Source organism: Mytilus trossulus, chromosome 2 (assembly GCF_036588685.1).
Source record: "Mytilus trossulus isolate FHL-02 chromosome 2, PNRI_Mtr1.1.1.hap1, whole genome shotgun sequence".
Taxonomy (NCBI): domain Eukaryota; kingdom Metazoa; phylum Mollusca; class Bivalvia; order Mytilida; family Mytilidae; genus Mytilus; species Mytilus trossulus.
In genome coordinates this window covers 49044701-49070525 of record NC_086374.1, presented here as the reverse complement: position 1 = coordinate 49070525, position 25825 = coordinate 49044701, and the positions used below count along the sequence as shown (strand labels likewise).

The 25825-nt window shown below is 32.8% G+C and overlaps 1 protein-coding gene and 1 pseudogene across 1 annotated transcript; both read left to right on the top strand.

Annotated features, from left to right (window-relative positions):
* The first annotated feature begins 1432 nt into the window (after positions 1 to 1432).
* LOC134705819 (oxygen-dependent choline dehydrogenase-like) lies at positions 1433 to 18124 on the top strand. Its single transcript, XM_063564535.1, has 10 exons — positions 1433 to 1553; positions 1911 to 2119; positions 3840 to 4029; positions 7047 to 7168; positions 7956 to 8123; positions 11876 to 11965; positions 15029 to 15203; positions 16243 to 16468; positions 16757 to 16924; positions 18037 to 18124. Exons 1-10 carry the CDS (start codon positions 1433 to 1435, stop codon positions 18122 to 18124), a joined length of 1557 nt encoding a protein of 518 aa, XP_063420605.1.
* Positions 18125 to 19004: 880 nt separating this feature from the next.
* The window catches only part of LOC134705818 (glucose dehydrogenase [FAD, quinone]-like), a 30259-nt pseudogene continuing 23438 nt past the window's right edge, over positions 19005 to 25825 (top strand).

The following is a 25825-nucleotide window of genomic DNA, read 5'->3' as shown; positions in this document are numbered from 1 at the left end:
TATTTTTCCTATAACGCCATCCAATTTATACGTATTTCGCATATTAACCTTTCATGAAAATGTTAAAGTACATATAAAGATGATTATCATATACTTACACTAAATAATATATAAATTTTACCGTATAAGGATAGCATTAAATTGACGTAAATTTCATATTTTTCGAATTGGTGCTTAGCGGGCTGATTTGAAAAGTTTATCACATGCTTCGATTGTTATCACATGCCTTTCGGTGATATTCGGCCAATTCCGGAAAATACACTTCAATGCTACGTTTTCAGTGAAAAAAACATTACATAGTAGTGTACAAAACAATTATAATGGAAAGAATATCGTGTAAAATAATAAAAGTAATAAAAATAATTAAAAAACAAACAAATTATTAAATAAATGCATTTCAAAAAAAATTCTGAAACATAATTTAGAAAGTTTCTTTAAAAAAAATGACTTTTCCAAACAATGTTCATAATTATGTATACTGTTGAATCTATTTTTTTGTCGATTCGTTTATATTAAACTATTGGTTTTTTTTCTCTCTGTTGAGTCATATGATAGAAAAAAGTCATATTGAATGTATCAAATTTTGGGTCCGACGTCCGTGAACGTTTTTACTCTTTAAACTTCGGGAAGCACGTAAAAGGATCAATACATTAATCTGTTATTTTTCTTTACTGTTGAAGCATATGATAAAAATATCATAACATGTCATTTTTCATATCGCATGTACTATCAGCCCGCGGTCATTATCAGCCCTCGAGCCATGCGGCTCGTGGGCTGATATTAAACCTAGGGCTGATAAAACATGCGATATGAAAAATGCCATGTAATAATCTGATAATATACGAATTTAGAAATTATCGTTTATTTCAGATGCGACGGGTACCGTTATGATAATTGAATAAAAATAGTATTGAAAAGAAATTGAAATTGAGATATCAACAGAATCTAATTATATATCAATATTATGATGTGTTCAAAAAGACCCAAAGTTAACAGTTTTCTAATGAACTTTTATTTCCTGTTATCTACTTGTCAACCCCTTTCAAATATTATTACTTTGTCGAAATAATATCCGTTAATTATGTTCATGTATGGAAACGGTTTAAGGTAATAATTGTTTGAGACACTAGCAGTTAATATCACAAGATAAAGATAAAATCATAAAAGAAACGATGACATTTTTACAGCACAAGAGGTGTATTTTAACAATGGATGTCTCTTCAAATCTAGACTAGGCTAATGTTTCCGTGTTCTTGAATATTGTATTTAATTATGCCTTTCGACTATTGATTGTATCTCTGGTGAGTACTTTTAAGACGAAAAGTCCGTATGACGAAACTTATATGTTTTTATGAGTTTTGTATTATATATATTGTAATCATCATTTGTAAAAAGATTGATATTAAAAAAAAATGTACCTTTATTTCAGAAAATGTTACATTTTATCGCAGTTATTACAGCTTTGACAGGTGTATTGTATTGGTTAACTACAAAACAGAACCCAGATGAAGCACTAAATATTACAGTTAATTCAACATATGACTATATTGTTGGCAAGTTATTCAGATTTTTCTCCTTTCATTTTATTTGCATTCTATAAATGAATTGTACAATTTAATTTTTTATTATGATCATTTCGGAAAGGAAATGCACATGAAAGGTCGATCTTCGGTCTCTTTGTTTACAGGCAATAACAAATATCTAGTGTATTCAAAGTATGCATATTAATTGTAAAACATATTGCCCTTCATCTTTTTCACCATTTTCTGAATCATTGAAATTAACTTGCAATCATATAAAACTTTTTTTAGACTGTCCCTTTTCAAAAAGAATAGATATCACTTAAACCAACCTCTCCACAGAATATTCTTATGGTAACAGTATACTATTCTTTTTTTATATATATACAGTTGGGTCTGGGTCAGCTGGAGCTGTCATAGCTAACATACTTTCAGAAGACCATAATGTATCAGTATTGGTACTTGAAACCGGTGGATCTGAATTAAACAATGACAATATACGTGTTCCTTTACAAGTTGGTAGTTTACAAATGTCTAATGAAGACTGGGCGTATTTTACAGTACCACAAAAATACAGTCATCGCACGATGATTGATCAGGTACGCTTGGAATGGGTATTGATAAAAAATTACTTTGTTTATAACCAAATAAAACATATGGCCATGTTATGGCTGCTAATACGTCAGTTATCTATCCGAGACCAAAAGACGGAAGTGTGAGCAACTGTAATTCTTTATAAGCACATTGACTCTCAATAAGTTTATGTGTATTTTATCGGAACTTTTCCAATTTGACCAAAGGATTTTATAGCAGTGATCTATAACTGATCACATATTACACGATTTGCCAAAATGGTACTACTCATTAAACGGGCATTATCTGCCAATTTAATGTCCACCGATTCTACCAATTCTCATATTTTACCATGTGAAAGATTTATCCAAATTATAAAAAGTCTAAACAATTTACAGAACAAGGGCTCGATAATCTGTAGCTTTGTTTCGTGTGTATCTGACTCTAGGCGACATCTAATTAACTATCGAGTTGACCTCTGAAGACCATCGATGGTCATATAAGCGATATAACCATAAATATTGAATTAAATTGAAAGAGAACTCGTACAGTGAATTTTTCTAGGTCGGTTTAATTTCATATTATAGATAAACAATATATGTCAATCGGCGTTTTACTGTATATAAGAGGGATTTTTTGTTGATCGAATCAGTCAATCAAATGACTTACCTTTGTTTCACTTTCAACATTTCCTTCAAATGATACAAACACGTACAGTTTGTGCGTTATTCATCTGTATCTAATTTAAGATTACATGATTACGGCTTCATTGAGGTCAAATTATACACTGGCAAATGAATAATTCATCATCACTGTTTCTTTTTTTTATTTGAAAACATTGAACCAAACTGGCTGCTAAAAAGTTAATTATTATTTCACTATTTCACTTTCATTATTGATTAAACAAAAACAAATCATACTTTATGTTTTTTTTTGTATGTTTCTAGTAGCTAGAACCCTATTCATCTATGATTCTTACATCATCAAGTAATGTAACATTTATATTATTTATTTTATTGATAACATATTTACTACGTTTGGAGTAGGATACATAATTTTCAACAGACAAAATGGCATGTTAATGAATACTGACACATCCAAACTCTGAACTTTCCAAAAGTTGATTTACCACGTAGCCGGCTGTATACAGAACTCATACAGAAAAATAAAAACATTGGCAACAACCTTGAACTTAACATCCCGATAAAAAAAAACGATTTCCTTTTTCAGATAATTCAAAGCTTGGGGATTATATAGTAATTGTCTTTACTTCTTCGATAACAAAAAGAAGTATAATTCATATCATTACTAGTATGAAGACATTTTCAAAAAAGTCTGTTTAGTTTTAACTTTACGTCAAAACATATTCCTTTTTTATAGTGAAATTTCTTTTTATGTGAATTGTCATTCTGGCAACGCCTATATTTAGGGAAATATCTTGCTTAAACAACATTCAATGACTAGTGTTCACCTTGATAAAAGTCTGTTGAACAAAGATTTTCAAATAGTTTTGATGAAAAATCTTGAATTAGTTAATTCTTATGGAATTAGTAACATATAAGACCTAAAGTATGTCCAATTGGTGGTCAATTTCGCCAATATTTCTCTTTCAAATGAGTTATACGGGTTCCTCTGATGAGGCAGGTACAAGACGTTTCCTCTTGAAAACCTCAGTTCACTTGTCTTTTGCTATGATTCTAATGGGTAATCAATTATTTTATATTTGTTAATTAAATCATTTTGCAGAAATCATTTTGGCCGCGTGGGCGTGTTCTTGGAGGATCAAGTTCTATAAACTACTTAACATATGCTCGAGGTAGCAGACATGATTTTGATCAATGGTCAACAGAAGGTTGTACGGGGTGGAGTTATACAGATGTTCTTCCCTACTTCCTAAAAATGGAAGATATACAAATACCCGATCTCTATAACTCTCGTTAGTAATACATGTTATAGGTGGTTAAATGTAAATAAGACTTTACAATATTTCGGTTAGTAAGGACAAGATTTTCATTTTATTGGAATTCCTTTTGAAACTACCAAAATATCAGAAATGTTTCTTTTAGACAAAGGAAATCGATCTTTTGCACAAATCAGCGGATATTTCATACATGATTTATGGAAGATTCGATGACGACACATATCATAAAATTGTGTTCAAATTAAACTTGCGATTAGATTCTTTTCTGCAACTATAAAACGTTCAGTAAAATTTAATATGCCAATTTTCCTGAGCTAATATTTTGTTTCAGGCTATGAACTTCCTCGAAGTTTATAATTTTTGTGATTTTACTTTATTCCAAGTCTATGATAGTACCTTGTCTATGTTTGTATAGCATATTTGTTGTAATATAAAAGAGACCATTTGAAGACTTTTCATAATCGAAGGCATTAATAAAATAAGCTCATCATAGATACGAGGATTGAAATCGAAAAGACTCATTAGTGACGCTCAAATAAAAAGAGTTAAGAAGACCAAATATAAAACGAAATTGCAGAGCCCTGAGAACCGAACATTCTTAAAAGTTTTGCCAAATACAGTACGGTAATCTATTTCTGAGGTAGAAAAGCCTTAGTGTTTCCAAAATTCAAGATTTCTGAATAATTATTCTATATTTATGACTATACCAATGATAATTCATATCAACACAGAAGTGCTGACTACTAGGCTGGTGATACATACTGGGAATAATAACTACACCCGCAGTGACATCGACCCAGTTGAAGAGTATTGAGCACCATAAATGCCTACAAAAAAAAGATTTTTTTTAATAGCACGTAGTAATATTCAACATTGTATTTGAAAACAAAACTTCAATCGATTTTAATTTAATTTAAACCTGTTGCACTGCAGTTAGATAAAAAAATATGTCAAAGAAAGCATTTAGAATTCCTTTTTCTAATTTGTATTTTGACTTAGACTTATGATGCATGTCTCTTTTCAAAATTTGCGACGCATGACAGTGTATAATTAGCTGTTCTCATATGCACATTTTATACAGTGCATTTATTATGGTTATAATTTATTTATAGAGCAGATAATTTTTAACTTTTTGTACCAATTTAAAATGTAAAGTAGATATCATATTACTTAAAACGATAACGTTGAACTACTACATAACTTACATATGATGAATTGTTCAGTGTCAGCAAAACGAGGCCAAGGTGAAGTGTTTGTCTCTTCTTCACAAATACTTATTCTATGAATATCATGTTTATAATAGTATACGGCGTTTTGCTAACAATGAAGTTCTATCCATAAGCCTCGGAAGTCATGGCGGGACACAATTATAGTTTATTTTTCTATAGTTTGATCTGATGTTATTCTGAAATAGCATATGTTCCAGTTATGGAGAGTGATTGGCGCCAGCAAACAGTTATTGCTCCGTTAAAATATGTGTGAAACTGTTCCAAAATCAAGAGTCTGTAATTCAGTGATAGTCGATTTTTGCTGTATACCATTTTTGTTTGTTGTTTGTTAATTGTTTCGTTAACTGTTTGAATTGTTAAACATTTGTAATTAACCATTCTGTTGGATTTTGACTTGCTATGGGATATTGATTTTCCTCATTGGTGAAGGCTGCACGATGACCTCTAGTTGCTTACTTCTTCATTAAATGTCGTGTGCATAGTCTGATTGATATCATACTACATCTTTTAATTTTTGTTAATGTAAGTGCAATGGTTGATCCTGTATATGTGGCTCTTGTTATATTTGATTATTCGAGAGCTGATGGCTGATGCCATCTGTTCTGGGTAAATATGAAAGTTGATTGAACCTTGACTTCTTCACCAGGATTATACGGATTGTAACCATTTATTCAAAGCTGAATTATATTTGAAACCCTTATTTGTTTTATCCCATGCATCGCTTAACTTAGACGTATTTGACACAACTTTTCCGAATTTGTGGTTTTTAAATATTTTTTCTTATCATAGTATTTGTTTTTTTCCTCCAAACTGTTTTGACGTAAGCGACACTGATTACCCCCGAAACTAAACAAAATATTGTCAGACAAAACATGAGTTTGACGTTTGTATTGTAAGACTGGTATTTTTCGTGTGAGTCTGAGTCAGTGACAACCCTACAACAGATATATCCATCGGATCGCAATCAATGATGGTGATAAATGGCTGTGTACATAATGTATATACAACTATCCGATGGATACATCTGTTGTAGGGTTGTCACTGACTCAGACGTACTTATGAATATAATTATTTTCTGTGACTGTATCTTATATTAATTTGTAGGATCCTTTACTATAGATAATTTAGCTGATCTGTGACAATAACATCTTCATGCCTTATATATCATGTACTGTAGTCCGCCGCTAGATTAAAACTGACGTGGAAAGGTAACATATGGCCACCGAAAGCTCTTTTTTTTGAGAGCCCAGGTGGTCGTGTGGTCTAACGGGACGGCTGCAGTGCAGGCGATTTGGTGTCACGATATCACAGTAGCATGGGTTCGAATCCCGGCGAGGGAAGAACCAAAAATTTGCGAAAGCAAATTTACAGATCTAACATTGTTGGGTTGATGTTTAGACGAGTTGTATATATATATATAAAACATCAACCCAACAATGTTAGATATATATATACCCCGTATGTAGGTGCCGCTGGAATTTTGCTACTTAGAAATGGAAAGTTCACAATTGGAAAGCTGAAATGATCTCTTTTGTCGTAAAGGTTTGTTTTCAACCGACTCTCGTCAATTTCTAAATGTAAGTCAAGATATGAGGCGGACTTAACTGTATCTGTAGTATCCTTTATCTCTAGTTCTATGGGATAGATGCGTTCAACATAGTCACTAAATTTTGAATTATTTAGTGAAAGAACATCATCTTTATAGCGGAAAGTAGAGTTAAAGGATATTGCTAACTTCTTATCTTTCTTGTTGGTATTTCTAACCGGTATTTTCGTATTAATTATGTTTTGCAATATTTGAAGGTTATGCATATATGCAGACCAATACCAAAGATGGAGAAAGGTATAGTACGGCAAAGGCTTACCTCAGACCTGTTCTAAAAAGGACAAATCTACATATAGGTGTTCACAGTTATGGCACCAAGGTATTATATTTGTTTTTATTATTGATAAACATAATGACAGACGCAGTCTTTGAGACAAATATCTAACAATTGGTCATACCGATGTGTAGGACACATTTATGCTCTTTTGTCTTCTTTGCCTTATATAAGTTTACGTTATAGGAGAGATCGAGAATGAGTTTTAAACAACTTATTAAGTCCAATCTTGCATGCATAGTTCGATATCCTAACCCCTTTCATACCAACAAATAGCACTCCAAATTGAGATAACCATTTGATAACTTTACATGCAGTAACATGTAATTGTTGGTTTCTCTTACTTCCTGCAGATTCTCACAGTTGTGTATAATTCCCAGTATTATTTTTTTTTCAGATTTTTTGGATAGAGTTTTTTCAATGTCCCTCACTTTCTAAGGCAATAACAACTAAACCAAAGAGTAAACAAAGACTCACAAAACCAGGACATTTATATCAACAGTTATAAATAATAATTAAGAAACAACACGACTCCACTAAAAACCGGTAGTGAAATCAGGTGCTCTGAATGGGTAAGCATTTCCTGCATTGTATACGGCATCTGTCGTGTTATTTCTTTGTTCAGTTCTGTAATGATGAAGGTAATAATGACTGAGGAAGATATCAGATATTTGGAGGATAGTAGAGATTTTTGACACACTTTTGTCATAATGGCCAATCAGCTTATTATGACGACCGTAATGACACAAATATCCAAATTTTCAACATAATTTAATTTAATAATTTATTTAATCAATTCCTATCAATTTTTGTTTTCGTTTAATTTTTTAAGGTGTTAATTGAACAAAAGAAGGCAATCGGTGTGGAATTTATCAATAATAATAGAAAGACGCAGGTTTTTGCTAGAAAAGAAGTCATTGTTTCTGCTGGGGCAGTTAATAGTCCGACCTTATTGATGTTATCAGGAATTGGACCAAGGAAACATCTACAAGATATAGGGGTTTGTCAATTTAAAGTTTTCGTAGTTATAAATAGAATCACATAATACATTAAATAACATGCACATCCTAAATTTGTTTAAGTTGTGTTTCTTAAAACGAAAAAACAAAATATTCGTATATTACTTAGTGCCAATATTGGCACTTCGTGGACATACTCCTTTCGGAACAAATAACACATATCTTGAATAAATCAGTTATCTTCGTGGAAACATCTGCATATTAAAAATGCCTTTTGGGATCTTTTTTTTTATTTGGCCAACAAAATAAAAAACATGTTGTCGGTAGCATATGATCTACAATGCAGGAAAAAACGAGTAAAATCATGAATCAAACCTGTGCGAATTTCAAACGCGCATTTTTAAACCAGTAATGAAACCTTCTATCATTATGGGTAGACTTTACATAGATAAATTCAGCCGTATAAGAAAAGCAAAATGAGAATGTTAAATTAATGTATGCCTTTTGTGCTTCTTTGTTACATTTGTTGTTTATGTAGAGATATTAAGATGATAACACAATATTGACTGTTGTACCCCTATTTTTGACATTTTTACTCTTTGAGTATGTTTGTTTTGTTCATGCATCGTTGACAATTTAATGGAATTTGATGCGACTGTCATATAAGTGAGAGGTTTAGCTAGCTATAAAACCAGGTTCAATCCACCATTTTCTACATTAGAAAATGTCTGTACCAAGTCAGGAATATGACAGTTGTTACCCATTCGTTTGATGTGTTTGGACTTTTGATTTTGCCTTTTGATTTTTGATTTTCCTTTTTGAATTTTCCTCGGAGTTCGGTATTTTTGTGTTTTTACTTTTTAAAAGAGTTATTGCTTGAATGACAATTTCATCACTTGTTTGATTATTCACTAATTTTCAAAAGTTCGAAGGAATCCATTAACCGAAAAATGGTCAAACTTTTACGATCAACAAATGAGTTAGCAGATAGATAAAGGTAATTAGCCGCTGTTCAAAAGTCGGGTTACGAGCTAAAACCGAGAGAAACACATCAACTGTATGAGGAAAACAATTGATCTTCAGAAACACTCAAGTGCAACAAAAACAAATGTCGACATACATAGAAACAAACTATTTGTTAACAACTGCCATATTCCTTGATTGGTACAGGAAATTTTGGTAAAAACTGGTAACTTGAACTGGTTTCATGGCTAGCCAAATCTGCCGCTAATATGCGAATGTTAAAAACACTAACAAATACAGGAACTTTTATCACAGATAAATTACATAATAACATGAAATTTGCAGAATAACAACAAAAATCACAAACAGACAAAACAGGACATATTAAAAAGTGAAGTATTTTTGTAACTCATATATAATCTTGAAACCCATACAATTTTTTCACAATACTAGCTAAAGTCTAAACAACTATCATGATAATGACGGTATTGAAAGGCGATTTTAAATAAATGCTGTGACAAAGATATTTGGACTAACAAAATATCCATCGGAAATGGAGATTAACTTGATTATATTGACAGCTAAGACATATATCAAGTTCATCAAAGTGCAGAATGCTAACCACTCACGATAATACATTTCACATCCAACAGAAACATAAATAAAACATGAATTTTTAGGTGTTTAAAAACACCAAGACACGTCGTAAAACAATGCAAATTCACACTAAGCAAAACAATCATATTCGGGAATACGTCACGTTTGGTTCTTAGCAGACAGACGATAGAGATGTTGTTAAAGTGTCTTTAGTTATTTTAGACAAAGACATATCGTATATACCACCAAGTCGTGTCCATAACATTAATGGAGTGTCATTTTTTTTGTTATCTTTCCTCCTCATAAGTCTGTTTCCGCGTAAGGAGTACAATCTTGTATATAAACTTTGTATAGGATGAACAACCCCCAAACGGCCAAGTGAGCTTTTCCCATCACTTGGCGTCCGTCGTGCGTCGTTAACTTTTACAAAAATCTTCTCCTCTGAAACTGCTGGGCCAAATTAAACCAAACTTGGCCACAATCGTCATTGGGGTATTTAGTTTCAAAAATGTGTGGCGTCACCCGCCAAACCAACCAAGATGGCTGCCATGGCTGAAAATAAAACATAGGGGTAAAATGCAGTTTTTGGCTTATAACTCAAAAACCAAAGCATTTAGAGCAAATCTGACAGGGTGTAAAATTGTTTATCAGGTCAACATCTATCTGCCCTGAAATTTTCAAATGAATCGGACAACCCGTTGTTGGGTTGCTGCCCCTGAACTGGTAATTTTAGGCAAATTTTGCTGTTTTTGGTTATAACCTTGAAAATCATTATAGATAGAGAAAAACTGTAAACAGTAATAATGTTCAACAAAGTAAGATTTACAAATAAGTCAAATGACCAAAATGGTCAGTTTACCCCTTTAGGAGTTATTGCCCTTTAAAGTAAATTTTTTACCATTATTTGTAAACTGCTGGGCCAAATTAATCCAAACTTGGCCACAATCATCTTTGGGGTATCTTGTTTAAAAAATGTGTGGCGTGACCCGCAAAACCAACCAAGATGGCCGCCAGGAGTTATTGTCCTTTACAGTCAATTTTAAACAATTTTCATAAAATTTGTAAATTTTTACTGACATTTTCCACTGAAACTACTGGGCCAAGTTCATTATAGATAGAGATAATTGTAAGCAGCAACAATGTTAAGTAAAGTAAGATGTACAAACATATCACCATCACCAAAACACAATTTTGTCATGAATCCATCTGCTTCCTTTGTTTAATATTCACATAGACCAAGGTGAGCGACACAGGCTCTTTAGAGCCTCTAGTTTGAGATATATGAACACCGCCGGAGCAGAGGGTATGTTTCTGCAGAGTAATGGGAAAATGGCATTTTGGAAGTTGATATCCTCTCGTTTGTCACTGATTTTAGTGTGAAGTCGTCTATCGGTGTCTATTTTGAGGAAAAGATCAATTTATGAGGCAGTCTTTTTTCAATCAAAAGTATCCTTAATTGCAAGTTCTGTGTGATATATAAGTTGCAAGTACTGACTGAAATATGGGTTATTTAGTGATGTAACATCATTATTATATATCTGAAAGTAAATTAAAAAAATCAGGATTTTGCTTTTGCATTTTGTCTATTAGAAGGCTCTGAATGAATTCTGTTTAATACGAGTCGTCAAGAAGCGGTGAACAAAAAGTTCTCATAGGAATATCGACTGTCTGACGAAATGTGAATCTTCTTCACTCAGCAAATATATTGTCGATTAAAAAGTCCAGCATTTTGATAATATCGTCAATATTTTCTGAGAGAATAAGTATGGGTTTTTGTTGTTGTAAATAAGTGCCTTTTTACTATCAGTTTTCAACCCTTAAAGGCAATAAATATGCTCATTTAAGTTATTATCAGCAAACCTCATCAAAACTTAACTATACATTTGTATATGTGAAAATCGTACACACACACACAATTGTCAAAACGACAAGACCAGACCTATAAGAACATTGATAATGGGAATCGTGAAATCATTTCCTGATATGAATTAATGTCCTTTGGTCTGACAATTTGTAATTAACATTCTTACAGTAGATCATCATCAAAACTGGTTTCAATCTTACTATGTGTGCTTAAGATCTCAGTCACAGTTGCTTATGATCTTAATGATGCATACATGTTGCCAACTCAACGATTTAAATACCTTAGAGTCTCTTATTAGCATTTAAAACTGTTGTTTAAAGTTAGATCTTGCCAATAGATTGTTATATTCTTTATATATATCTTCATTAGATACCATTGAAAGCTGATTTACCCGTAGGTGAAAACTTAGAAGACCACATCATGTTTTTCATGAAGTACAAAATCAACCAATCATATACAGTAACCACGGAACTGTCAAATTCAATGATTAATACAATTTGGTACGAATTGACTGGAAAAGGTAAAATGTTTTGAAATTTACAACGTAAAAAAAATAGTCATCGACGTTTTCTTGTAGTGGTCATACTATTAAAGCAAAAAAAGGTCAACAATAGTTGAATTAACCAAAATTATTTTATACTGAAATGTTGACAAGCAAGCATAAACAAGCAGGTAAAAGACGATGAGATAGACCTTATTTCATATATATTGTACTTTTCTACTCTTTACACAAGTATTCCACATTTGACTTTTCTACTCTTTACACAAGTATTCCACATTCCAAACTAAAAGACAAATTAAAAGAGTTGGTATTACTTTGCTTCATAAAAAAGAATGGCTAACGTAGATACAAGTATCTTGTCTTAGGGAGGGATAAATCCTACTTTGTAAAGAATCATTCTGATTCAAACAAAAAATTCTCTGAAACCGATATTATCAAGATGCTTGATTTCTTGATTGACAACATATTTGTTACGTTCGGAGGACGTGTTTTTCAACAGACTGTCGGCATCCCAATGGGAACAAACTGTGCCCCTCCTTCTTGCTGACTTGTTTCTTTATTATTATGAGGCTGACTTCATACAGGAACTTCTTAAGAAGAAAGATAAGAAGTTAGCAATATCCTTTTAACTCTACTTTCCGCTATATAGATGACGTTCTTTCACTAAACAATTCAAAATTTGGTGACTATGTGGATCGCATCTATCCCATCGAATTGGAGATAAAGGATACTACAGATACAGTTAAGTCGGCTTCATATCTTGACTTACATCTAGAAATTGACAATGAGGGTCGGTTGAAGACAAAACTTTACGACAAAAGAGATGATTTCAGCTTTCCAATTGTGAACTTTCCATTTCTAAGTAGCAACATTCCAGCAGCACCTGCATACGGGGTATATATCTCTTAATTGATACGATGTTCCCGTGCTTGCATTTCCTATCATGATTTTCTTGATAGAGGGTAACTGCTCACACGGAAGCTATTAAACCAAGAGTTCCAAATGGTGAAGTTGAAATCATCCCTTCATAAATTTTACGGACGCCATCAGTTGGTTGACCGTTATGGAATAACCGTTTCACAAATGGTATCGGATATGTTCCTTACGTCGTAACTGCAATCCCCTTCCCTTTCATGAATTTGACCTACCGAATTAGACTATTTACCAGATTTGTAATCACATAAGCAACACGACGGGCGCCGCATGTGGAGCAGGATCTGCTTACCCTTCCGGAGCACCTGAGATCACCCCTAGTTTTTGGTGGGGTTCGTGTTGTTTATTCTTTAGTTTTCTATGTTGTGTCATGTGTACTATTGTTTTTCTGTTTGTCTTTTTAATTTTTAGCCATGGCGTTTGTTTTAGATTTACGAGTTTGACTGTCCTTTTGGTATCTGTCGTCCCTCTTTTAGATAAGCTGTTGATAACAAGATATTTATTAAAAATTCTCGGTGATGAAATGTAGTTTAAATCCCTTAGTCAATGACCTATTTAACCCAAGTTTAAGCTCGACGCACTTCTTACGTTTTAGTTTTGTAAATTTGATGTCATAAACGTACCTAATTATGGCTATCCAATTTACAGATGTTTACATACAGTGGAAATATCACTCGGTTAAAACATAACAATACAGAATAAAAAAAAAATGGTAACACCAACAAATGTTTTCCTGAAGGGTAGGCTGTTTTGCTATTTCGAGTTGCAACTGTATGTGTTCAGTCTAGTACAGTAATATGATACAAATACGTCATTATTTACGTTGACACAAACATATCACAGTGAACGCTTTTGGCTGTGGTGTTTTAGTGTGTATACCAAAGGAAGGTGGACTTTCTAAGTATTGATAATAACTAATTGGTTTTAGGAAGGTCGAAAAATAATCTCAAAACTAGGCGAGACCTGCTCAGTTGGAATGTTTCTTTCGTATAAAATGGAAAAATTGGTATTTAGTGCAAATCATATCGAAGACAGTATCGATATCCCTTAAAAAAAACATAAAGCGTCTGTACGTAGGAACGATATTCTTGCATTTAGTTATTTCTAATGGTATTGCTGACATTTTTTTTTACAAACAACGAGGTACCAGATCATGGTTAGTGCTTTGCTTATATACTAGTAGTTAAGGTTTTTTAACATTTCTCAAAATTAGCTGCGATATGATGTGCTTATTTCGTTTATAAGGATGAAATTCATATTGTGGTGGCGAAGGCCACATGTTTGGACAAAAGAAAAACAGAAATAAAAAAGAACCAAAATGGCCAGATTATCAGCTTGAATTTTTCAATGCTGCCCAAGATGAAGACTTCATTGAAGAAGGACTCGAATTAAACCTGAAAAGAGAAGTATGTGTCCTTTAATTGTAACTATGGTCAGTTATATATTAACATGACGTTTCATATAATTTCATTCTACACAGTTCCAGAAGCATAATATTTTGATTTATTTCAAAATCAATGATTATGAAATATAATCGATACAACTCGATTTAGACAAAAAATATCTTTCAAAATATTCGGTTTTCTATGATATGATACTAAATACAAGTAAATTGTATTCATCATAAATTTCGTATACACCATATAAAAAGAACGATCAATGGATTTCGCTTTTTCTTCTTCTGAAGATATCAGCATCTATCTACATTGCCCCCGAGAACTTGGAATATGGAAGCAACACATTGCTAATTTCATGGTTCCGAGACGATTTAGAATATACTTGGTAGTTAAATATTCATCTCAAACATAAATAACTAATAAACTTTGAAGCTCTCGATTCTTTACGACTATATTCCTCATCAGATTTAACATATGTCAAACGATTACATCATTAATTTCAGAAACGAATTTGAGGATCAGCGTTGATCAATTATTTTAAGAAGTTAATCTCTTTGGAGATATGAAATCAAAAATTATAGCATGTCATTGTAAATGTATATCAGTCAGAGCTTTGGTTACTTTTGTACAGTAGCATTTTATTTTACACATTAAATATAGACTTACCATGAATCCTTTTTTTATTTTCAGATAAAAGATCAGCTGAAACAAACAGGAAGTAAGAAAGAGTTTACCATACTGAACATTTTGTCTCATCCTAGGAGTAAAGGATCCATACGTTTAAAAAGTGCAGACCCTTTTGATCATCCTATTATAAATCCAAACTACCTTCAACATCCAGATGATGTCAAAATTTTAATAAGCGGTATGTTAACGGTAGATGGATTTGCCGCGAATGAAATACATAATAATTACAAAACGATTTTATTAAGAGAATGAGTTATAGTGATAAGGTTTCGTTTTGTTTGTTAAGATAAGTTAAAATATTTTAATTCGTTTATTCGCTTTTGTAAGGTGACGGGGTTTTGTATCTGTATTTGTATTAACTGAAACAATCGCTGTTCGAAAAGTATTTCTGAGTGTAATACTATCTATGATGTATATTTAAATCAATTCAAAAATGTTCACTGCTAAAATGTTATAGTAAAAGAAACTAAATAATGCTAAATATTATAGTAAATCATAGTCTGAATTATATTTGACGTCTTGAAAGGCTATTTCAGTTTTTCCAAAAAATTAAATAGCCATTGAAACCCATTGGTTGCCTTCGGCTGTTGTCTGCTCTATGGTCGGGTGGTTGTCGCTTTGACATATTCACCATTTTCTTTCTCAATTTTATTTCAATGCGACCTTTTTAATTTGACAAGGTAAACTATTTATAACAATGTGAGCGGTTTTTGAAATATAAGTATTCGAAGAAACAAAATATATATATCAAGTGTATATCAAACATTAGTATTATACTAAGAATGGTTTAGCAGTATAAGTTATATGGTTTGCTACTGACCCCTTACGGATCAGATCCATCTAGGGATGTTAAAATCCATAGGTGCTGATGCAATATGTCGAGTCCCGTATTGATTGTAATAACTTTTCCTGCTGCGTTTTGTGAAAGAAAAAAACAATGAAATACAACAGCATTAATAGATGACGTAAGCATCAACAGTAGACGAGCCGTCATGAACCCCTATGACATTTACTTACCCTCTTGTTAGTCCATAGAGATTCGCCGCGTACCGAACGGCGTTTAACCAATCACAACGTGATAATATACCCGCGGTGCGATGATATAACTTATACATCTGATAGTTAGTAATAATAAAAAGGTCAATAAAAAAAACGTTCAAAAGGTAATAAGTTGATTTTTTTATCATTTTAAAAGAGGTACTAGTATGTCTTTTCAGCTATTAGAAAATCACAACAAATTGTTTCTACCAAAGCATTGAAAGAGATTGATGCAACGTTGAATGCATTCGATATTGACGGGATATGCGACAAAGATACATTTGACAGTGATTCATATTGGGAATGTATGTTACGTCATTTAGCAGTAACTGTTAACCATCCAGTGTCCACGTGTAGAATGGGTGGATTCAACGACACGACAGCTGTTGTCGACCCACAATTAAGGTATCAAATGATTGCTGTGTGCATACATATATATAAGAGATGATACATGTTTAAATATTAATATAAAATATAAAATAGGTGGAAAACACTTAAAATGTATTTTTTGTCCAAATTATACTTACAGAATTAAGGCATAAACAATATAATTGAGTATTTTCATAGTAGTCTGTTCTGCAATTTCTTTTTGTTCGAATCGGTGCAATACCAAGTGTTTTGTCGTTTAAACTGAACATCAGATATCTGAAATATTATCAGTATTACTTCTTATTTCTTTTTTTTTCATTTTAGAGTGAGAGGCATAAAAGGACTACGAGTCGCTGATTGTTCCGTTGTAAGACGTCAAGTATCTGGTAATACAAATGCTCCTTGTATAATGATAGGAGAAAAAGCTGCAGATCTCATTAGAGGAAAAGACACTGTCGGAGAATTTAGACAACAAATAAAATCTTTAAAACTGTAATTTGTCAGGCTCATACTCAGTTTATAAATAGTTTACAATTAATTCAGGGAAATACATAGTGGTCATACATTATAGATATTATTTTGACTGCTGATCATATAAGTGTTTCTTGCAAATGTGTCCTGTTTACAAACTTTAAAATTTGTACTCTAAAGATTTCTCGGGATAATCCATAGATAGCTACTTGTATAAAAAAAAAAATTTATAAATGAAACACGTACTGTTGATTAGTTGTTATTCGTGGGATACCAATTTTAGTGATTTTCGTTTGAACAGGTGAACCACGAGTTTAAATATTCAACGAATTATAAAATTGCATTACCTAAGCTGTATTTGGCAAAACGTTTAGGAATTTTTGGTCCTCAATGCTCTTCAACTTCGTACTTTATTTGGCCTTTAAAATTTATTTTGATTCGAGCGTCACTGATGAGTCTTTTGTAGACGAAACGCGTTTCTGGCATAAATATAAAATTTTGATCCTGGTTTCTATGGTGAGTTTGTTTTGTTACTTGGCTGTATTCAGACTAAGAGAAAACCACGAAATCAAATTCCCACAAAAATGCAAGATTTTCTTAATCCACAAAAACTGATAAAACAATAAATGGATCCACAGTAAAAGTCTTTATGCTAATGTAATATTTCTCGAAGTTCGCATATTATTGTACTAATTGTATGTAATTGATAATAAATATATCAACTGTTCATTTTTTGATACTTTGTGATATGTATATATATTTCAGGGAACTATATCATGGTTCACATTCATAACTTGAATGAAAGATTGTATAAACACACATGTCTCTTGTTGAAAACTGTATGCCGACTTTTAGATGTCTTTTGGTTTAGTTGGTTATCTATATATAGGTATATATTTGATTGACATGAAATAAATCAAATGTCTTCCAAATATCATCAATATTATTCCCAAATAAAAGGCAAAAAATGCCTTTTCATTGGATTATGCTTAATGTCCAATGGCAAATATTTCATGCGTATTCAAGCGAGGTATATATAGTATATAGTATGATATTTATAAGAGAAACATTCATATAAATGAGTATCATGGTATTATTTGTAAGATTGTTTTACATGCACTGTATGTTTGCAGGTCCAAGACAGAGTTAAATTTTACACTAGTGTTTTTTGAACTTGTTATTGTCATTATTTTGGAGGTAGAGTTACAAGGATCTGCGTGAACAGTTTTATGACGGCACACCACCATGGTTAAATTATCTTCCTCCGTCAAATAATCCATGCCTAATATCGGTATACCATCTATTTCATTTTTGTGTCATATTGTCAAACTCGTTTTAATAAGTTGGATAAAAAAATATAAAGTGAAGCTGCTCATTATGGTTCATACTACAAACACTTTTATTTTTAACTTTGACTGCGAACTGTACATTAATTCCTGCTATAAAGGTCAACCAGTTAAAATATTCTCACATACATAAACTTCACCAATGATGACTGCTATCCGACAACAAATACGCGCTGCAGAAGGTCATTATGAACGATTGTAAATCTACAAGCCGCTCGTTTTAAAATTTTAAGATTTAACTTTATCGAAAGAGAACAAATATCGAATCATACCAGCTTCACTAATAATATGCATTACTCGTTTAGAACAAGATATAGGTTAACATAATTAGTTTTTGTTTTCATACCCGCTACACTGATACGATCAAATATTTCCTATTATTTGCTTTAGCGATGCATTTCTCGTTCAAACTTCGATAATGGCTAGAATTACTTTCGAGTTCTAGCCATTGTCACATTAAATTTATATAAAAGTTCTCCAGGTTTTGTATGTTATTTTTACCTCATGTCCCTTATTTCCAACAGCTCAACCATGCTTGACACATCCCACTATTGTTAAAAAAATATTGCTATTTGATCTTGATGGCTCAGGAATGCGTTACCGAATACAGGTTGGATTGGTTGATCCGACATCTCTACTGGATCAGGAGTTGTATAAGAGGCCCCTTTGACTTTAACTCTTCACTTACCACACGTCCACCAGTTCTGGTAGATTTCGGAGGATGTCCATATTAATTTTGAGAATTCTACGTATAAATGACAATAAGAAGGAATAAAACAGTATTTTTTATGGAACATGATGTTGACGTTGTTGCTGAGAGCGTAGTTAGATCGCGATATGAACGTGTAAAGATCGTAGAATGCTCGAGATAAGAGCGTGCTATAATAGCAAAAGAAGCGTGGAAAGATCGTGTTGCAATCGAAAAAGAATCGTGGTATAATCGTTATGAGAACGTAATGAGCGTAATACGACCGTGCTAATCGTAGTGAGGTCGCAGAACAAGCGTGGTGATAACGTGGCAGGATCGTTGGAGAAGCGTCATGAGGACGTAGTAGCATCGTGAAAACAACGTAAATCTACATGTTCATGCCTCTCTTACCGCGACCTCACCACGATCTTATTTATTTGCGATCGCGGTCAGCGTGGTGTGATCGTGATCTAGTGGGATTGGGGCTTTAATAGCTAGTTAGTGCAGCAAACGAGCTAAAAAGCTTTACATTGTGTCGAGAAGCTGATATTTTCCAACATCTATACGAAGAAAACCAGATTATCGGTTAATCGTTTTGTTACTGGTCTTTTCTGCCTCTCCAAGACGGTATCACACTTGACGAAAGCAAGCTCGATAACGTCTCCTTGCACATTATTACGTCGCTGATAACTTCTTCTCAGACATTGTGACGTCACTAAAAATGCCTGTTCTAGTTTCAGGCGTGATACCGGAATTACAGATCGACTGAGCATGGTGATGTATAGGCATTGGGAAGGATGACAAAATGTTTTATTTAGAGACGGTTTGCAGTAAACTCAAGTATGCTTTTCCAATCGACTGAATAACGAAATATATAGACGCATACAAAATTCATGGAAACATATATATGCATGCAATTTAAATATGCAATGTAAAGTAAGATTATGCTCAACAAACACCCTAAACGAAGTTGGGTTGACAATTTTTTAAAACTACTTCTTTTTCTTCCATTTTTTTCTTCTAGCACATATCTCGGAATTGAACGAATCAATTACAATGAAACTTTACCATAATGGTAACCAGCATGTGCAGATTTTCAAACGGGGTATGGCGTTTTCAAGATGGCTACCGTTGCCATGCAAACTGCTAACATGCGACACAATTTCAAAATGTTAAAAATTGTCATTATAAATCCTAACTAGATGAGATTTTATGTTATTTCTATCTGGTATGCCTCGATGTGCAGACAGTATTTACTAATTTTAAAACGACTGCCAAGGTCATGGAAAGAAGGAAAAGTAAAACTCTGACTCTTTATGTAAATACATGAACTCTGGGTTTTCTTAAAGTACATCAAACTCAATAAAAATGTATGTATTATAACATAGCATGTTCAAATGTAGCATTTGTCTTAAGAATTTTGGAAATGGTCATCGTTACAATAGAAACAGCAAAACGAAGGAAAAATTATAGAATTTTCAAAATGCTCTAAACGTTTTGACATTTACCGAAAAGTTAACTTGGATGTAAAATGATCATTGAACCAATAGAAACACCAAACATGTTGCTCAATCCAAAATGACATAATCTGTTTGAACTTTACCAGAAAATTTTATTTGGAAAAAAGTAAAATCACAAAAATACTGAACTTAGAGGAAAATCAATTCGGAAAGTCCATAATCACATGGCAAAATCAAATAATAAAACACATCAAAAACGAATGGGCAAGAACTGTCATACTCCTGATATGGTATCACCCCGAGGGTATCACCAGCCCAGGAGTCAGCACTTCGGTGTTGACATGAATATCAATTATGTGGTCATTTTTATAAATTTCCTGTTTACAAAACTTTGAATTTTTCTTAAAACTAAGGATTTCCTTATCCCAGGCATAGATTACCTTAGCCGTATTTGGCACAACTTTTTGGAATTTTGGATCCTCAATGCTCCTCAACTTTGTATTTGATTGGTTTATTACTATTTTGATATGAGCGTCACTGATGAGTCTTATGTAGACGAAACGCGCGTCTGGCATACTAAATTATAACCCTGGTACCTTTGATAACAGTTTACACCACTGGGTCGATGCCTCTGCTGGTGGACGTTTCGTCCCCGAGGGTATCACCAGCCCAGTAATCAACCTTCGGTGTTGACATGAATATCAATTATGTGGTCATTTTTATAAATTTCCTGTTTACAAAACTTTGATTTTTTCGTAAAACTAAGGATTTCCTTATCCCAAGCATAGATTACCTTAGCCGTATTTGGCACACATTTTTGGAATTTTGGATCCTCAATGCTCCTCAACTTTGTATTTGATTGGTTTATTACTATTTTGATATGAGCGTCACTGATGAGTCTTATGTAGACGAAACGCGCGTCTGGCGTACTAAATTATAATTCTGGTACCTTTGATAACAATTGACACCACTAGGTTGATGCCTCTGCTGGTGGAGGTTTCGTCCCCGAGGGTATCACCAGCCCAGTAGTCAGCACTTCGGTGTTGACATGAGTATCAATTATGTGGTCATTTTTATAATTTTCCTGTTTACAAAACTTTGAATTTTTCGTTCAACTAAGGATTTCCTTATCCCAGGCATAGATTACCTTAGCCGTATTTGGCACAACTTTTTGGAATTTTGGATCCTCAATGCTCCTCAACTTTGTATTTGATTGGTTTATTACTATTTTGATATGAGCGTCACTGATGAGTCTTATGTAGACGAAACGCGCGTCTGGCGTACTAAATTATAATCCTGGTACCTTTGATAACAATGGTACAGGCATTTAAAGATACGCTGTTGAATTAGAAATTTTAAAATAGCTAACGTTACCCCGATAATTAGGGGACGAGGGTGCCATATTACAAATCCAGTTACATAGTACTTTCACTATCATGTAAAAAGATTAAAACTTGATTTTGAACAAAGTGAAACTACACTTTGTAACAGAACGAAGTGAAATTACACTTTGTATCAGAAAGAAGTGAATCTACACTTTGTAACAAAACGAAGTTGTAAGAAGGGGCTGCATAATCGTATATATTTCTCTAGTTTAAATATGTTTTAATTGCATGGTTTTAAAAATGAAGGGATGATACCAAACGTGACTTGATCTCACATAGGTTCTACTGATGGGTGAACATGATCTGGTCGACAAGTCACACTTGTTCTATTGTCTGAGGGAATAAAAGACGTGTTATATAAGAAGTAACAAAACTTGAGTCAACTGTCTTTAATCTTTCAGCAAGTTATCGCCCGAACTCTCCATCTTTCTGAAACACGTTTAAATCTGGTTACGTTACTGTTACTAGAAAGAAAAATTGTCAAAAACCTTCGATTCTTAATTGCACTTTTTCAAATTTTTTACATGATGCTGGTTACTTTATTTTAGACAATAGTACAGACTGCTGCAGTCATAACAGCTTTGTTTGGTGTTCTGTATTGGTTTACTTCAAAACTCAATCCAGATGAAGCACTTAATATCAAAGTTAATTCAACATATATTGTTGGCAAGTTATTTAAGATTGATTTTTTTATCTTATTCTATAAATGTATTTTATATTTAAATTTTATATTACTTTAATTTTAGAAAGGAACTTTCCACTGAGATATTCCACTCCTTTATATACAGGTTATTACATATTTCTAATGTATTTGAAATATATGTATATTGTGTAAACTCTTTTGCCTTGCAACTTTTTTTTTATTAAATATTGTAACGCTTTGATATTAATTGGAAATTTTAATACTAATATTTTTTTAGAATGTCCCTACTTTCAAACCAATATGAAATATCAATAGAACCCACCTCTCTCAAGAACATTGTTATGGTTATAGTAGCAGTAACTTTATTTCTTCTGATATTCATAGTTGGATCAGGATCAGCTGGAGCTGTCATAGCTAGCAGACTTTCAGAAGACAATGATGTATCAGTGTTGTTACTTGAAACTGGTGGATCTGAATTAGACAATGACAATATACGTGTTCCATTAAAAGTTGGTAGTTTACAACTGTCTAATGAAGACTGGGAGTATTATACAATACCTCAAAAATACAGTCATCGAGCGATGGTTGATCAGGTATGGTATCAATGGTTCTTGATCAGATTTTACTTTGTTTGTATCAAAATAAGTAGATTTGGTATGATGACCAATACGATGCATATCTACCTGAGACAAAATGACATAGTTGTAAGCACATGTTGTTCTTACATAGTATGATAACATTAAGGTACTTTGATTTGCTTTGCAGAAATCATTTTGGCCGCCTGGGCGTGTTCTCGGAGGATAGAGTTCTATAAACTACTTAACATTTGTTCGAGGCAGCAGACATGATTATGATCAATGGGCTGCAGAAGGATGTACGGGATGGAGTTATAAAGATGTGCTATCGTACTTTCTTAAAATGGAAAATGTACAAATACCAGAACTGTATAACTCTCGTAAGTAATGTACGAAGTAACAGTAAGCATTATAATAAATCTGAGTGTTATTACAAAATTCCAAATCGTCAAACTATCACATTTCCTTTGAATACTACCAACACACCAAAAATCGCAGAATATTAACCTTATTTATATATATTTTTCATTGGAGATTTGACTATGAAATAATGATGCAGATATAATTACTGTTGACATTGCAGATAACTTGTTAAACATACATCCTGAAGGAATATATTTACTGTTGACATTGCAGATACCTTGTCAAACATCCTGAAGGAACTTACTTACTGGAAACCTCTTGAATAGAGACATTGTTGTCAGTGTTTAGACTTAACTCAATTCAAACGGAATTAAAAAAGGGAAAACTAAAATGTAAGGCAAACAACATGCTATCAACTTTTCATTAAAATGCTGTTTTCATCTTGTCGCATCATATGGTGTGAACAATTTACAACATATATGGATAACCGGTTGTTATTAAACATTTTCGGAAACTGTCATACACCTACGATTAGGATTACAATTACATATAGGTAGCATTTAAATCGTGGGCTTTCTCAAAATGTAAAAATAAACCGTCGATCCAAAACAAAGTAACGATAGTGATGTTCTACAACGATTTTATTTTCCTTCCTGAAATATTTGCAGCAATGTGTTAACATTAATTATTGTATACGGTGTTATGCAGGTTGAAAATGCTTGAAAAAATATCGCAATTGGTGTTGCAGTAGCTAGATAAGGACAATTGCTAAAAAAAAATCTGCAATATTTTGTGTATGCATGCTAAGGCATGCTTTCCTTCTTTTATTTTGTTGTAAAAAGAGAATGAGGAAATACAGCGGAAAGGTGTTTTCGAGCTATTTATTCTTCATTTCAACTACAAATTTTATACGCAAATCTATTCAATTTATTGTTAGGGATAAAAAAAAATGCAAAAGGGTAGCAGGCGAGAAGAAATTGCTAAAAAATGACAATCTATTTAAGTCGGCAAAGCAACATTTGCGGATACAAAGTTGTAATCGTGCATAACAAAAACGACACCAACAACACTTTTTCAAATGAAACAGTTTGTAGAGTATCCTCTGAACAATATGTTTGCTGGGTTTGTATACTAACCATTGCATTGAAAGTATCCTGTTTCACGGGGGAAAGTCTATAGCTCTGCTAGAAATATAAATATACCATACATCTATCTACACCTTCGGTCCTTCGCACACATGATGGTAAGTGTGGATTATTACTGTTTATTTTATGTAGAAAAAAATCGGTTTTTTTTGTCAATTAGGAATAAAAAAAATTTTTTTTAATTTTATCTTATGCAGCATATCACTCGAAAGGAGGTTACATACCTATAACAGAAACTCGTGAATCGCCACTTCCTGATATTGACAGTAGAAGCGCAGACGAATTGGGTATGCAAACTGTTGATTTAAATAGAGAAGATACGCTTGGTTAGTTTATTGTCAATAGCAAGGTAGGATGGTTGACAATGCATCGTAAACATTTCAGATATTTACGTTGATAATATCAACAAACCAAAAAAATCTAAATAAACGCTATCACCAACAAACTCTAACATAAAACAACGATAAAATGATGCATGACCACAGGACGTATCTTTCGTGTCTTTATAACAAAAGATACATTCCATAGTTGAATTGTTCATTCAAATCCTTTAATAGATAAAACAAAATGATGTAGTACAGTAATTGGTATCATCGTATTATAATGTTTGACAATATTTGAAGGTTATACCTACATGCAGACCAACATTAAAAACGTAGAACGGTATGGTACAGCAAAGGCTTACCTCAGACCTGTTCTAAGAAGGACACATGTACATATAAGTATTCACAGCTATGTTACCAAGGTATATTATGTAACGAAATGCGCGTCTGGCTTACTAAATTATAATCCTGGTACCTTTGATAACTATTCTGTATATTGACTTACATTATCTTCACAGATAAAGTGTTGGAAAACAATATCAACTTGAGATACAAGTAGTACAGGTGAAAATACATCAGTTTATGTTCCCTTATTTTCGGATATAAGTTAACTATATAGGTAATTATATGATGGTCTCCATCTTTAAGCTATATTTTCATTCAGTTATAGCTTTTATGCGCCATTCTCTTTGTGTCAGCTTCTTCTAGTAAATATATTTTCTAAAAGACTTGTATGTCTGTTTGACACCAACCTATTTATTTTTGATGCACTGCCATGATGATAATTGATTGGAAATTTCTCTTTATAAGAATTGTATTCACTAGTTAATTTGGTTCTTGCATGCGAAGCACGATATGCTTACCCATTCTAGATCATCAGATAACAGTTTCAGATCATCAGATGGTACAATACTGTAAATGCCGGTAATTGTTTTTGTTTTTATTGGTTTCTCTTTTTTCCTTCAAATTGTCACAGTTGAGTATTATACACTGT

What these genes read in the sequence shown, in the direction of transcription:
- LOC134705819 (XM_063564535.1), top strand. Translation starts at nt 1,433, where the DNA reads ATGTTACATTTTATCGCAGTTATTACAGCTTTGACAGGTGTATTGTAT. An exon ending in ACCCGATCTCTATAACTCTC is followed by an intron (nt 4,030 to 7,046) that starts GTTAGTAATACA and finishes CAATATTTGAAG; the next exon opens with GTTATGCATATATGCAGACC. An exon ending in TTCACAGTTATGGCACCAAG is followed by an intron (nt 7,169 to 7,955) that starts GTATTATATTTG and finishes TAATTTTTTAAG; the next exon opens with GTGTTAATTGAACAAAAGAA.